The sequence below is a fragment of the Coturnix japonica genome, chromosome 18, assembly GCF_054131305.1.
Source record: "Coturnix japonica strain WE chromosome 18, WE-NBRP24, whole genome shotgun sequence".
Classification (NCBI taxonomy): Eukaryota; Metazoa; Chordata; class Aves; order Galliformes; family Phasianidae; genus Coturnix; species Coturnix japonica.
In genome coordinates this window covers 6,417,327-6,433,182 of record NC_140680.1, presented here as the reverse complement: position 1 = coordinate 6,433,182, position 15,856 = coordinate 6,417,327, and the positions used below count along the sequence as shown (strand labels likewise).

At 40.6% G+C, this 15,856-nt stretch overlaps 1 protein-coding gene across 35 annotated transcripts in view; it reads left to right on the top strand.

The window, feature by feature from the left end:
• Positions 1–15,856, top strand: part of TENM2 (teneurin transmembrane protein 2) — a 1,410,959-nt gene that overhangs the window by 1,293,801 nt on the left and 101,302 nt on the right. For 32 of the 35 annotated variants that reach the window (XM_085518796.1, XM_015875933.3, XM_015875927.3 and 29 more), the window contains 2 exons: positions 6,641–6,763; positions 15,262–15,467. In XM_085518796.1, the coding sequence (XP_085374922.1) occupies positions 6,641–6,763; positions 15,262–15,467 (329 nt within the window). The remainder of the gene's footprint in view (positions 1–6,640; positions 6,764–15,261; positions 15,468–15,856) is intronic. The other 3 variants (XM_085518813.1, XM_085518812.1, XM_085518809.1) reach the window with 1 other exon arrangement.

Here is a 15,856-nt window from a genome sequence, read left to right as displayed (position 1 = left end):
GAGCAGTTGCAGTTTCAAAAGACGAACATAGTGCAGTAAATGTTTGACATGATATCCCTCAGAACTAGAGTTAGTATTAAAAGTAAAGTTGTAATTCCAGATGGACTGTGTAATTCTTGTGTGTCAGTGCTGTAAGAGAGTGTGTTTATGTCTAAATTCCTTGAAACTGCAGTTTCAGATCTCAGCTAGGTTCTTCCTCCTGGAAAAGAGTAGAGTACTGCATTCTTGATAATGGTGCCTTTTAGGTGTGGAATTAAAACTGAATTCAGTTTGCTTTGTGTTAACATTAAATGCTCTCCGTGGCTCTGAGAAATTAGGGTTTCTATTATGTCAAGAGTATCCCGTTCTGCTGCAGTAAGCCTTTTTCAAACGTGGCGGTGTTTTGGCAGTGCTGGTGATGAGGATGTTCTGCAGTGTGATGTGGGACCTTTTAGGTTGAAAGATGCTGTGGTAATTAATACAAATACAAACACTTTTCTGATCAGTTAGCACCACCTCTTTCAGATGCAAGACCAAAAAGGCTGCAGCCTTGGCTCTTAAAATTGCCGTAAGGAGTGAGTTCATTTTACACATTCTCAGGAACTGATTAATCTTGTGCCAGTTTTCTATGCTCTCTACAATCTAAGGGCTGTCATGAGAATAAATGAATTGTTCACTGCATTCTGCCTCCCTTTAAGGTCTTTGTTGTGAGATTCCAGATTGTGAAGGTAGCATGCAATACCGTTCTCCTTCTTGTGACAAAAAAAGAAGTCTCTCAGAAAGTGGCACAAAATCAAAACATTTCAGTTTTCAGGACCAAAATGAGAAAAGTTAAAAAGTATAAAATAAGAGTTCTTTGTCAGCCCCAGCCAGAACAGTGCCTGGGGAACTGAGTGCAATCCAAGGTAGCACTGCTGTTCCTGCCGTTGGAGCCTCTGTTGTTATCCTTGGAATCAAGAAATCGAAGCCAGACTCCTGCTCCCCATTGCCACCCCCAAAAGTAACAGCAAGTGTGTGTGTGTAAGCTTTTCAAGTATTTTGGAAGTAGAAAGGCTGAAGTTGGTTATAGAGGAATGAACTTTCAAAGCATTGCATGGCAGATAAGCAGACAAATCACATTACCACTAATGGGATTTGTGGGCATATCTTTCATGCTGTGCTTTGAAAATTCATTCCTTTCAATTTACTGACGTACATGAGGAAAGAAATCAGTTAGCTTGGAGGGAGTGTGTGAACAATTTAAATTTAAAAAAAAAAAAAAAGAAAGAAAAAGGTTTTTTGGGTCCCCCCCATTTCTTCCTTATGAACACAGTGACAATCAAACATCTTAAGGTTCTCCTTCCATTTTACTGTTTCATCATCAGTAACATTTATTCAAATGAAAGCAATTAGTAAATCTCAGTGGAAGTTTGGCCTATTATAACAACACACACATTCATAGATTTTTTTATGGTATTTCTATAGAATGCTTCTGGGGTTAGAAATGCTTCATAAAGCAAGAGCCCTGTCCTAAACAATTTATTATCTAGAAGAGTTTACATGCTGAGGGTGAAATTATGCCTGAGGAATGCTTTGCTATGGGTGAGATTGTTGAAGTCAACTTTCCATTGTGTTTTCAGAAAGGCACTCTATCCCTGTGTCACCCTGGTGAGGAAACAGAGCATGCCTGACATTTCTGCCATGAAGGGGAGTGCTGTGCTGCCCTTGTTTTCAGCAAGCACCAGCACTGCAGAGTGCAGAGGCAGAAATAAGAGTCTGCCTTGGTTTTGTAGAATCATAAAATGACAAGGTTGGAAAGGACCTACAAGATAATCTAGTCCAGTTTCCTTCTGCTTATGTCCTGGAAAGCAAGGCATCAAATTTCAAGTTTTATTGTGATGATATTTATAAGACCACTCTTATATAGGGGAAGATAGAGTTGTATTCTCTCAGCAGCTGCAGAAAGGCAAGTAGAACTTGCAGCCTGGTTTGTGTTACCCGTGTCAATTCATAAGCCTGATGGATAAGTAAGTATTCCTTAAGATATTTCTAGTAGTCCAAAAGACAGACTGAGCTTCTCTTTGGAAGATCAGAAGAAATTCAAGATTATGATTATCATTTAAGTAAAACTAGTGAAGAGGTCAGACACATTTATGTATAGAAAATAGAAATGTAAATGAACAACAATATCAGTTTAATTCAACAGATGGAGAAATTTAAAAACAAAAATGTACGAAGATATAGAAATAAGCAGCAGTGTGGTTAGTGAAGTTCTTCTTAAAAATGTAAATTAAAACAAAAAGAAAAGCAATACTAAGGAGCAAGATATCATGTTCAGCATTATATGGGATAAGTAAGACAGAAGAAAAATGGTTCTTTGTGGGTTCTTTAGCCGCAATCCAGAAATGCCTATTGTTCTGTTGAAAACAGTGAGAGCTGTGGCTTCTGAAGTTGTGCATTTTGGTAGTGCTTTAAATGGAATTTCCAAATGATGATTAAGGTGATTTCCTGAGAATTCATGGCTTTGGAAGTGGACTCTCCATTCATTGTTGAACGTAGTGGTCACAGCCAAGAAGCCATGCTTTTTGTATAAATTCAACAATATTAATATTAAATCAAGATATATGTTTAAAACTGTATTTTAAGCTTTGCTGCAAAGAACTGAGTGCTCACAAGTAGAGGAGACAATGATCAGTACGTCCAAATATTTTACACGAGATCTTTAGGATTGTTAGTAGTAGAGCTGGCAGCCTAGAGACGTTTTTAACCTGCACTTAGATGTCTTGCTTAAAATGTAATGGCTGAAATCTCATCTCTTGTGTTTTTGAAATCTCTAGCAAGATATTTTTTAAAATGCTTCTCTCATAATCATAGATTTCTTTGCTCATAATTAAAGTGGGTATTTACTGTTGTGCTGGTGAATAGCTGCACAAGGTTGAGAAGTGCAAAGTGAAAAACAAGCTTTGTTTGCCATTTCATACATTTCATATGCTGCATTCCCAGCTCATTTAGATGTACTGAAGCTTATGCCCTGGGGTACCTAAAAATCACACCACTTCTAGGAAATGCTTTGTGGCATAGAAATTCAAAGGTTTGCCTGTGATGTGTTGATCTAAACATCACTTAGTGTGTCTGGGCTGGTAGATGGGTAGAGGATGTGCCATGGTACAGTGTAGGGGATAAAAATACATCAAGCATGTCAAGGAACTTGGGGACACAGAAATACACCAAGGAGTGATGTATATGTGTAGGAAAAGCTGCGTTGGGTCACATAAAAGTCAAATAACCTCATAACTTATTACCAGAATCCAGAAGTGGATGTCTTGATGAAAAAGCAGAGCAGATAAGTACTTTTCCCCACTGATGTCCCAACCTCTGGTTTTGGGTTGTCTCTGAGGTGTCATGGCAATATGCCTTACTCACTTTTCCCGTTTGATTCAATGTCTGACCTTCTCTTTTTACGTACTTGGATGCTGAATTGAAATTTTCAGAGAACTTTATCATGTAGCCCCGAATTTCTCACTCTGGAAAAAGAAACCATACTGTTGTCACTGAAAAATAAGGCAACTTGGGAAGTTACTATTTGGAAACACTCATTATTCTGGACACATTTATAATCTTCCCAACTTTTGAGTCACTTTGGGAATACTGAATTTCCTGATAAAGCAAGTGATGTGTATCTCCCAGTCCTTAACTGGGAAAATGCAGGAAGAATGGGAAACGTGATGATCGTTCATCTGTGTATTCCTCCCTTTCAGGAGTACAGGAGAGGGAAGGTCTAAGTGCAGAAATTGATTCCATCCTGTTGGCAGACTCTGTTATAGTACAGCAGTGAATGAAAAGACCAAAGGTCTTCCATTTTAGACAAATGTGCACCAAGGGAGGACAGAGAGCTTTCCTAGCTTGGAAAATGTTGTCCATTACACTGAGCTCTGACTGATGTGAAAAATGGGGCTATGGCCACAAAGACAGGTCCAACTAAAGGAGTCTTAGAGAACATTCAAGAAAGTTTCACATGCAAATTTTGTCATTTGTCTGGGAATCTGTTTGCCTTTGGGGATTTCTTAAAATAAGGTGTGATTCACTCTGGTAACCTGTACCATATGCAAGTCTTAGATCGATACCTGACAGCTCTACCACCTTTAGTGCTAAACTAGCTCTGTGCTTTTGTTCTTGATGGACATGCAGCTTTAGCTTCCAGTTTTATGTGCTTTCACTATCTGTGCATGTGTTGCTGTGGTAAGACTGGTTTCTTGTGTTTGTTTTGATTTTGGTGTGTTTTGTTTTTGTTTTTTTTACCTAAATTTCAGTGGTTTCATTTCATGTGTTGCTGTAGTCTCATCGTTAGGGAATATAAATGTACAATTCAGTCTCCTGAGTTGCTTGTGTTAGTGTTAAATGAACCAGATAAACTGTGACAAGCTCAGTGTTTGAAATTCAAAGCCAGAACATGGAGAATGTGCTTAAACATTGAGGAGGAAAGCAAACAAATGCAATTAAACACCAAGAAACATACAGAACTGTAATTTATAAATGCATCGTACCCATAATATAAAATGGCACTTCTTCTGAAGGGTTAGTCTGTAGACCAAATGTGCAGCTCAGCAACTGTGTCTAAGTAAGTGGGCTGGTGTGGATGAGCAGTGCTCCCCTTGATGATCCGCGAGGCCATGGCTGGGAGTGCCAGCCATGCAGTCTGTCTCAGCTTATGGGTCTGACTGCCTGTCCCAGCTCGGCTGGCTGGTGGACAGAGAGCCACAGGAGTGAGAACATGTGTTCAGAGCCCGACAAGCACTCAGCTTGTGAGTGGATCCCAGTATTTCTAATTAAATGGGCTTCTGCTTACTGCTTTGCTGCAGGCTTTTTTTTTTTTCTTTTTTTTTTTTTTTTTTTTTTTTTGTGGTTAACAGAACAAAAGGTTAATCATATAAATTCCCCATCTCGTGTCATGTCGAAGCAAGAGGGAATAGGTAGCTCCTTGTTCTTGCTGCTTAGCTTCTCTTCAGGCTTGATATGTGCCGTACAAACACGGAGCTCTCCCCGCAGGCCCCCATGACATACTTTTCACACTGTGCTCTTCGTGGAAGATGAACACTCCTCACGTTTATGATTGCACTTGTCTTACTGGAAGGATAGGGATCAAGAAATGGATACATGAGCCTGTGTAGATCCTCATCTATGGCTCTGCTTAGGGGAGAGGCGTAACCCTTTGCTTAGGGGAGAGGCTCAGCAGGACGCCTGGTGGCAGCAAGTTGCAGTCCGGCCCTGTGCTGCCATGCAGTGTCTGCCCTCAGCGGGGCCAGGCAGTGATGTGCCTGCTATTTGAGATCTGCTGTGCTGAAGAGAAAATCAATCGCTTGAGATTAGGCTGAAAAGCCCTTTAAACTGTTTGTTTTGGCAAAGCAGAAGAAGTTGTAGTTGAATGAAACATTTGATCTGATAAAACTTTTTTGTAAACTTTCCAGGATTTTGTTTCTATTCCATAGAAATAAATTCTGATTGTTGCTCAGCTCAGCATCATTTCAGGTTCATACCTGGTTATTTTTCTTCACTGTTAAGAATATGTGTATGGATCAGTCACATTGTGGATCCGTGTGCTGTGTGATGTGTCTGATGGTGCATCGAGCACTATGAACTGCTGCTCCTATCCACAGCACAGTGCGGGTGAGCTGCACGTTACCTCTTGTGGGTCTGACACTGCAGGAAGGGACGCTGGTGGTACCCATTGTTATAATGTTCGTGTTCTCTGCCAGCTGACAGCACATCTCCTCAAACACCACTGCAGCATATAACTGAGTTTTGGGTGTGGGGAGTGAGTGAGTGAGCAGGATGGAGCACACAGAAAGCGAAGGGAAACAGCACAGTGGCCTTTTCAGTCCTCCACCTCTACTCTGCAGCAGGAGGATGCCACGAGGATAATATGATGGAAGTATGGAGATGTATTCAGGTAGCTTCTGTTTATACAAAGTTGAAGATGCACATAAATCCACAGCTGAGTGATTCAGACCTGTCAAGTCTCATGCATTATGCACAGGAGTTATTCAATTAGCCCCCGCTGCTGTGCCTATAGCTCAGGCTGTTGTGAAGGTGCTGCAACTCCCACTCCAGAGTCCTCAGCTCCGGCTGTGGCTACGTGGCCTCTGCTGTACGTGTGGGTCCGGGCTGCCCACACTGCCGGGAGCGGCTGAGGCAGCGCAGCTCCTTGTGTTCTGTCTGAGCACTGGGAGAGCTGGGTTTGTCGGGGAAGCGTAACCTGCAAAATTAAGACAGAAGCTATTAAACGTGTTGATTTAAATACGTTGTAATAAACGTGAAATAATTGCACGTCATTAGTATACGCACAGCTAAAGCTGATTTTACAATCAGTGAATGTATTATCACGCACAATATAAGCGTGGGGCAGCACCGTGTTGTTTCCGAGAGCGGTCCCCGTGCCTGCCAGGGTTTGACCTGATCTGCTGGCCGATAAAGCAACGAACGGAACAGATTTGTGGGAGTCATCGGGTTTTTCTATTTTGATCTTTTGCTGTTGTTGCCATATTATTACTGTTTTATTGAGCACGCCGTAGCGTTTAGCAGAAAGCCGTTTAATTGCAATCAGCTGTATCTACCCCTTTCCCCCTTCCTTCCCCACCCCGTCCGCGTGCAGCGGCCTCACTGCTCCGCTTTGTGTCTCCGGCAGCGATGCATCTCCTGGGGCTCAACTGGCAGCTGCAGCCCGCGGACGGACACACCTTCAGCAACGGGCTGCGGCCGGGAGCGGCTGGAGCGGAGGACGGAGCGGCGGCGCCACCTGCAGGCAGAGGTGAGCTGCGGGGATCGGCCCCGGGCCGTGCAGCGCATGATGGGCTGCGGCTGCGAGCAGAACTGCTTTCTTAGACTATAAAAGCATCTATATATATATATATATATTTAAAAAGAGAGGCTTTCCTTGGCTACTACCAGAAGAGCAGCAGTGAGGCAGAACGGAGCCGTCCAGCTCCACGTGCCCACAGAGCGCTGTGCAGCAAGGTGAGACTTGCTGCACTTCTGCTTCTTTCTGTTTTCTGTGGAGGCAGCAGCTTTGGCTTCCTCCTTTTGTTGGAATGCGACGTCCTTGTTGTGGCAAGACAACTGCAGGTTTTCAGACAGAAGCTTGTTGGCTTGGCTTCCACCTCCTACTGTAGGTCACGCAGTGGATGAGTAGCACATCCCTAAGTACCTGGCAGAACGCTTTTATTACTGCTGAACTCTTTCCAGATTGCGCACAGGTGAGAGACCCTATGGTTTGAGGCAGGAACCTGAAGAGCCTGGGACCTCAATTATGGTCACTTAGCAGACAACTGCAGTGTTTAACAGATTTCCAAATTCCCTCCCCTGCAGCTTTTTGTTGCCATCTCTGCCCAAATGTAGGGCAGCAGAATTGTTGAATCTGAATGTTCTCATCTGCCTGGGGCACTTCAGTGCAAATTCTGGCAGTGCATCCCAACCCTGCTCTAATTAGCATTGCGCATTTCGAGAGACAGAGATGCCGGCTGTTGGGGATTGGTAGCTTCCTGTGGAGGAGACAGGAGGCAGCGCTGCTAGTTATGTCTCAAATTGCTGCAGTTGGGCTTCTTCAGAGCGTGTTGGAAAAGTTTTCTTCTGACATTCTGTAGAAGCTTCCTGAAATGTTGATAATTTTGTAGGAGGAAGGAGAAAACATTTAGCTAAGTAATCTTCCACAGAGGAGTAATGGGAATGACAGGCTTGGGTGAGCACAAGGAATATCTAAAACAGACATTCTTGTGGCAGGGAAGAGCGGAAAGTTTTTCTACCTCGCCGTTCACATTATGTTCATATTATGTGCAAGTTCATATTGCTACCCCAGCAGTTTTTAGGAAAGCCTCTGACAGCTTTTAACACAACAACCATTTTCAGGACGCTGGCTGTGGAGAGTGACCTTTTTATAATTGACACAGCTCAGGATGAAGCCATTCTTTTGAAAACACGGCTCTCCCGAAGAAACCTTTAACCCCTAGTCTGAAAACAGCCACTTAAACACAAGCTGTGCCTACTCAGCAAGTAAGGCATTTTAAGGAAGAGCAATTCAGACGGGGAAAAAGAGGCAGATATTTCAATTTGATTTGCTTGTTCCTTATTAAAAGGCTGAATTTGGGTAAGAAATAATAAAAATGCAATTTAAGGGAAACGTGAATTACATTATTACCACGTTTTCTTATCGGAATGAAAACAAAATTCATTCTTAAGGAAGCACAATTGTGCATTATTTTTGTAATTGCACGCTACATGTTGCTGGTGCTGGGGTTGTCTGGAAGGAACAAGAGAATGAGATGGGCAGAAAAGTGCTCAGTGCTGCTGTAAAACCACAGGTGAAGTTCACCGTGCTCTGACCATAAGAAAACCAAGGATGATTCCCTTTGCCTTTAGGCTTTCATAGCTGTGCTGATTTAGACTGATCAACCGGTTAATGAGATTTTACTTTCTTAATGGATGTGGTAAGGTAGTAGTCCTTCGTAGTGCGTTAAAAAGCTAAAGTTGGTGCTGGCTTGGAATCATGGAATTGCTACAGGGATGCGATAGGCATTATAACAAAAAAAATCTGAGAGTGAAGCCTTGTTGGTCTATTAGTATTACACAGGGATGATGTTAGGATTTTGGAGTGGTCTAGAGGAGGAAAAGGGGAAAAAGAAAGTGTTTGAGTGTTTGGGAACAGTCATTTCTTCACCAACAGGTGAACTAAGTGACCTTGCAGAGCTTTTGTCTGCCCAGATTCTGTTAGCCTGTGCTATGTGTATAGTCTAAATTTAAAATCATGTAACAGACTGGTCACATTTCCTGACGGTATGTGCAGTTTCCTTTCTAATTGACAGAATGTACTATAAAAGTCTACTTTAATCATTTCAGTGTGCACCTAAGATAAGTGTAATTCATGTGGAGCTATCCTGAGTAGCTCCAGCTGCAATCCCAACTGCAGTGTACTGTAGAGATTTTTCTCCTATTGTTTGATATGTTGTCTTTGGTGTACTCACAAATTAATCAGATATTCTGCTATGTAAAAACACAAATCAGAAAGTTCTTTAATATTTTTTTACTTTATGATTTGCTTAATTAAGGCTTCATAAAGCTGAAAAACAAAGTACAGAATTGACCCTAGAAGTAAGTGTTTTAAAAGATACCGAAGGCAGTTATGGGCAAGGAAAGATCAGTTTGGTTACTTCAAATATGTTCACTAATTGGAACATTGGCAACAACAAAATGCAGAAATTTAAGTCTGTTACATTTTACACTGTCTTCTGGTCTGAACTTACTTGCTTGAGATGGATGCGTAAAACGTATCAGATCTAGGGAGACTAAAAAGTGGAATTCTGCTCATTTAGCAGAAATCTGCTTTGCACTGATATGGAAAACTGAAGGTGCAGTCATTGTGAAGCTGGGTAGCTTGTCTTCATCTCCCTCCAAATTATGTTGAGAGAGGGTTGAAGGGTTTGCATACAGCAGTGATTTGTAAACATTTAAAGTATTTTTATTATCAGAGCAGCGGATGGGCAGCATTAAAGGAATTAGAAATACTCCAGATTAGAAGAATCTTTACTTTACACATTGCTTGGGGCTCAGGTGAAATAAGTTGGTCCCTCACCTGAGTGCTGGGAACAATGACTCTGAAAATGCCATGGTCATCAGGGAGTATCAGGACTGGGGGATATGTCTGTCATGCTGCAGAAAATTGAAAGATTTAACAAAAGAAAAACAAACCAGAGCTCAGAGCTCTTAGCAGTGTGAACAGCATGTATCTTTGGTTTCCACTGCTTCCTTTTAGACACTCTGAACAGATCAAAATGTAATAACAATCAATGTATTTTAAATGTCACTTCCGTTATCTTCATTCAGTTTAATCAAGACATGCCGTCATTTTCCAGGTGGATTAATCTTACTAAATACTTCAGTGGCTAATGTAACTTAGATCTTAATTAACTTGTTAGCAGAAATAGTCATGTGGACCCTGTGAAGGGTGGCAGATGCGGTCTTCTGAAAATACACCAGTCTCCAGGGCTGCCTTAGCATAAGCAAAGGCTATGGCTGAGTTCAGCAGAGCAGAAGAGGAATTTTTTCTGCTCGCTGCGACTGTGTTGATGATGATGGTGTGAGCGGCTGTGTTCAGAGCTACTTGGTGAGCTGTATTATACACCATCAGAGATGACTATTGTGGTGATGTAGTAATCCATGCTAGTATGTTCTTTGCTTGGCGCTGGGAACTAACAGCTCTTCGTTTCATTTCAGTTATAATTTGCTTTTGATTCTGAAAACAGCAAGTCTTGTGAAGCTGTGCCCATGGGAATGTGAAAATGTGCCTACATTTCTGGGTGTATCAGAGCAGCAGAGAGAGGTTTCTTAACTCCAACCGCAGGGCCAGATTGCTTGGCTGCAGCTGAGGCAGAGCAGTGGTCTTAAGCAGATGGTTCCTTTGCAGAATTTCTTTCAGCACAACAGAAATACGCTGTCCTGGCCAACAATCCTGGTGCTGATTTTGTTTCAGATGCTGTTTTGCTGGGCTCCTGGAAGCTCATACAAATTCAGGAGCTTCCTTCCTCTTCACTAAATAGAGCTCATTATTACCTCAGCATCTTCAGCGTGACTGAAGTTCAAGTGTCATAGCAGCTTCTGCAGACAAACCCTCATTTCCTGGCTTCTTACATTATTATAGTTGTGGGAATTTGTTTTGCACCAGCGGTCAATCTACTTCACCCATTTTGCACTTGGCTCCTAGGTATTAGCAGCCGGTATTTTGAAGCGTAAGTTCACAGAGGAATTAATAGGTGAGATAGTAATGCATAATACCGATGGATTTATTTTTTCTCAGTACTGAAATAACAAGAATTGCCTGGTCATATGAATAACAAACTTATATGAAGAAAAATGTCTGCCATTAAAAACTTTATTAATTATCATCATTTGTTTTTTTGGCAGAAAATCAGTGGAATGCATTTTTTGAATGCTTACGTATATTTGTGTTCTATATTGAGTGATTACACAGCGATACCATACAGCTCTTTGGAATTCTGGGTCAGCTGTAAAAATCTCTGGTTAGATGAAAACAGAAAACAAAGTTAGATAGAAAACAAAGTTAGATAGAAAGGCAAGAAAGCTGTACCTGCAGCAAAGGAGTGGAGAGGTACTGGAAGAGAAGTGAAGGAGAAAGCTCTTTAACCAGTGTGCTGATATTTATTCCTTGTAATTAATTTGAGGTTATTCAGATTGTTCTGGTAGTTCATTATGGATGTATTGGAATGGTTCTTTTGCCGGATATTTTTCAGACATATTATCAAGACACATTTTGCAGCCATCTCTGATAGAAAGTCATGTAATCAAAGGACTGAAGTAATTGCTGTTTGAATGTGATGCCCATAGCAGGACACTGGTGGTAGCCAGATGTAATTTTTTTTTTTTTTTTTATTATTTTATTTATTTTTTTTTTACTCTGGTGTGTCAGGGCAGCCTATAAACCCGGAGTTCCTCTCGTCTCACTGTCGGTGCAGTTCTGCTGCATGGCTGACACTGCTTGATGTAATTTAAATTAAAGGCTGAATGGGCATGTCATATCAGCTGCCACCTTGAGACTGACCTCCAGCTCAAAGATGAGGCCAGCTGACAAGTGGGGGAGTTTGCCTTGCTGTTGTCATGTATCGCCTGTCTGATAGCTTCAAAGGCAAACATACTCAAGCGCTAAAACAGTCTTTTCAGTTGTATATGCCAAAATAGTAATTCGACTGGGTAAATAACACAGCAGTTTAAATGAATAAGTGTTATTTAGTTGATAAATATATGTTTGACTGAGAGATTGAAATGACTCCCCTGGGTAAGGAGAAGAAGTATGTTTTTAAAACTCTCTTTTTGCAGATGTTTATAGAGAGGAAATCACAGGGGAGAAAATCAAGTATCCATAGAGTTATGGAATAAATAAAACTCTAAGACAGCCACCCACAGCAGAGATAATGATTTGGGGGTTTATTTCCTCACAGTAATACGAGTTCTTTGGTTTGGTCTTTCTTCTCAGATTTGTCAGCCTGTCACATCTGTGACTTCACTTAACTGCAGTTTATGTTCTTTGAATATGATCTGCAGTGGTCCATCAAAATGGAAAAGCTTCTAAAAATAGCTGGAGGGAGCGAATCGGGTGGAAAGATGCATGCTCTGCATTAAGAGGTGAAGACTGAAGGAAGCTATAAAAGAGTTTTACTTTTAAGAGTCTCTGGAGACAAAGTTCTTAAGTGAAGCTGTTAGTGCAACAAAGCTCTTGTAAATATAAAGCTGGGATAGTGGTGTTCTGCTTCTTAAGTTTTACAAAAGTAAGCTGAAGTCAGTTGGCTCAGAGGTGGGTCAGTGGCCATCTGTGCTTTGTGTTTCATTCCTTTGTTTCTAATTTGTGGTGTAAGGAACACAATGCAGGCAGTGTTTTGACCCTTCCCATGCTATTTTTTCTGTGAATGTATTACTCTTACAAGTGAGAGGTTTTAGTAGATGATTAATATTAGTTTTACAGCTATTCATCTTAGAGTGTCACAATGATGACCAGCTCGGTGCTCTGGCTGTGACAAAGCAAGAAGTCCTGCCAAGATGCTTTTGTCTGTGTTGTGTTTTGTAACGATGGGAGACTAATTCAGCAGGAATTTATTAAAATATATTCAGTAATGCATAGTCTCAAGGGCTCTGCTTGCTGGACTTAAACCTTCACAAGAAGTTAGCTGAGAGTATTTTGACATGACTACAAACATTTGTGAGTCTCAGAACTTCAGTGTTATAACCTAGAGGCATAAAAACAGGAATTCTTGCATGAAGTTCTTAAAATTGAAAGTAAAGGTCTCTTTCAACGTTCCAGACAGAAGGCAGCAGCTGTATTTCACATGCTCATGGCACAGGCTGGATGCAGAGTGGAGATATCCTTTACTCCAAAAATGAAGACTTGACACTAACAAATCATCCATCCATTCCATTCTTTGTTGGTTTTTATTTTGTTGTTGTTGTTGTTTGTCTGTTTTTTGAGGGGGTTAAGTCTATCTTCATCACGTGTTTATCCCTTGATAAATGCTCGTGTAACTCACTTGTAAAATTCTCTGCTGCGTTGAACTCCTCCAGCTGTCACAGTCCTTAGGAATTCCTAAGTGGAGTTTCTTGAAACGCTGCAATATTCTGGAAGGAGTGGTTTGGACAAGTAGAAAGTAGGTCACCCATGTAGTAGAGCGAGAAAATAACATCTGTGGGGAGATGCTTCTGAAAATCATGCCTAACCAAACTGAATAATTGCAGTAGTTTTAGGAGCACTAGACTTGTCTTTAGTCTGATTATTCATTACTAGTTTGATGCTCTTAACTGCCATGTTAAACAGTTTGAACACTGAAACTTCATTATTTTCAAGAGAAAAATGAAGTGTTTTTTAAAGTCTTTTTCTGTTTTCTTTAAGTTTGACATTCAGGATATTGTCACCTGTGAGGTGAGGCAACGTTGAGCTACAGATTCACACCTGTTTTACATCTGGCTCAGTAGATTTCATCTACTGATTTCAGTTTTCCATTTGTCAAAGATTTGCACTGGAGTTGGTGGACTGAAGCAACTTTGTTGCAGTCATGAAATCAACCGGATTGGAAAGTATACAATTCAGATTATTCATTGATGTGTGAATAGATTCATAATGTTGGAAGTGGTACTGGTGTTATTGATCTTCTCGCCTTTACTCCTTATTCAGCCTTTATCTGAACAGTAATGCTTATTTTCATACTCCTTATAAATAGCTTTTTCTTTGAAGGTTTCTCTTTAAGTGCGAATGTCTGTAGAAAGAGTCAGGACTTACTAATTAGTCAGCAACTATGCAGGCTGTCTTTGCATCTTTCTCATTGGTTTAAGTGCTGTAATGATAAATACGTTTGATTGATCTATTAGCATAGAAAATGAAAAGAGAAAATTTACCAAACACTGGCATAGCAGTTGAAGACACTGCCAACGTATCTGTTTCATTACATACAAGTGTAAGTGCTGCTAACAGATAATTTGGAACCAGAAATGAAACAGTGCTATTGCAGCTCTCTCAATTAAAAATAGCCAGGGCAGAAAAGCTGTTGTGTACTAACCTGCTGGAATTAAATGTCATTCTGTGCCATCCTGTTACATTCATGCAGTGCTGGAAAACATTTCAGCAATAACTTGCCATACATGCCATTTATGGAAAATGACAAAAACATGAAGTAAGCAGCTGAGCTTTTAATGAAAACTGAGGTATGAACCATCCAGTATGTATCAATAGTGATATTAATCATACCTTTAGACTTCTGTGATGGCAACAGAAAGCTCTGTTTTTCTGGTCTTAGAATAATAATTAAAAAAAAAAAAAAAAACGGACTTATCACCAGGTCACTTGGGGATATAGGGCACAAAATGAAATGTTGTATGCTGTAGCTTGGAAGCACTGAGAACTCTTCACCTATCACAGCCCGTGTTTGAAATGTGTAACCTCAGAGCCATCCTGATCAGCTGCCAAGCAGAAGAGATTCACACCAAGTTTTAAAGGCTATTTCATGGGCTGGAAGCCAGAGCACTCAACCAGAAGGGCCTTGTATCTTTGCTTCAATAATGCATGCTGAGGAACCATCAGAAGATGGATTTTAGCTAACCCTGCAAATATCCATGGGGAAGAGAGAGACCTATAGATAGATCGTCTCACTGCTTCAGACAGGGAGAATTAAAAGGATGTGAATTGAGCTATACTAACGTATTTGAAAGAATAAGAAGATGCATGTTATAGTATAGAAACTGTTCTCTGAATCCTTTTCTGTGCATTTCATTTCTTCTACCAACTCTATTGTCTGTGAGCTGGGATTTATTGGACTGCTTTGCTATATAAAGCAATAGTAATAAAATTTGCAATCAGTTCATTAAGATTGAAATTATACCTTCAGTTCACCTTTCTGAAATTTTTTTACATGCTGGTTGCATAGAAGGCAGCTGAAAAGAGCAAAAGGAGATTTCTGTGTGCTTAAATGGCTCTCTAAGCAGTCACAGAATTGAAGGTTCAGAGGAATTAGAAGATTGTAGATGCTCCACAGAAACAGGTTCAAAGCCTTCTTTCTTGGCATATACGGACCAAATACTTCCTTTATTTATTGAAACAGCAACAGATTGAATGAAATTAGGAAAGTCGCTGTTTGATTTAAACAGCAGCATTGCTTCAGATGTTAATCTTGAGTGCCACTGCTAAAAATGCCTTTATTAAAAGCAGTTATCTCATCTGATTTGTAGTTGATCTATACCTTTGTTTTGATTTTTATTTTATAGGACCGTGGGTCACTAGGAATAGCAGCATAGATAGTGGAGAAACAGAAGTTGGCCGCAAGGTCACCCAAGAAGTGCCCCCTGGAGTCTTTTGGCGTTCTCAGATCCATATCAGCCAGCCACAGTTCCTGAAGTTCAACATATCCCTAGGGAAGGATGCTCTTTTTGGTGTTTATATAAGAAGAGGACTCCCACCATCACATGCACAGGTACTTTATCCACGTATTTCTTGGATTTAAATGTGACAATTCCAAAGTTGGGAGAATTTATGTTAGGTTAGCATTTGAGCTTTTGGAGCTTAAGTTTAGAGATTCCTTGTGCTATTTTGGGAATGACTCAGTTTTTGATATTTGCCCTGATATTAAGAGTTCTAGGCCATTAAACACCTTAACAGTATTTTGATGAATGAAATAACTAAAGATGATGTTCTTGCCAGTCAGGTTTTTAGTATTACTTTCAGTTTGCTATGCAAGGTTTTAAATCTCTGAGGAAACTGTGGAATCAATTGCGATAAGCCTATCCAGTTAAACGCCCATCTAAAATGATGATTGAAGGTGGTCAGATTCACAATATCAAAACACTGTGTGCAGTTGGGATG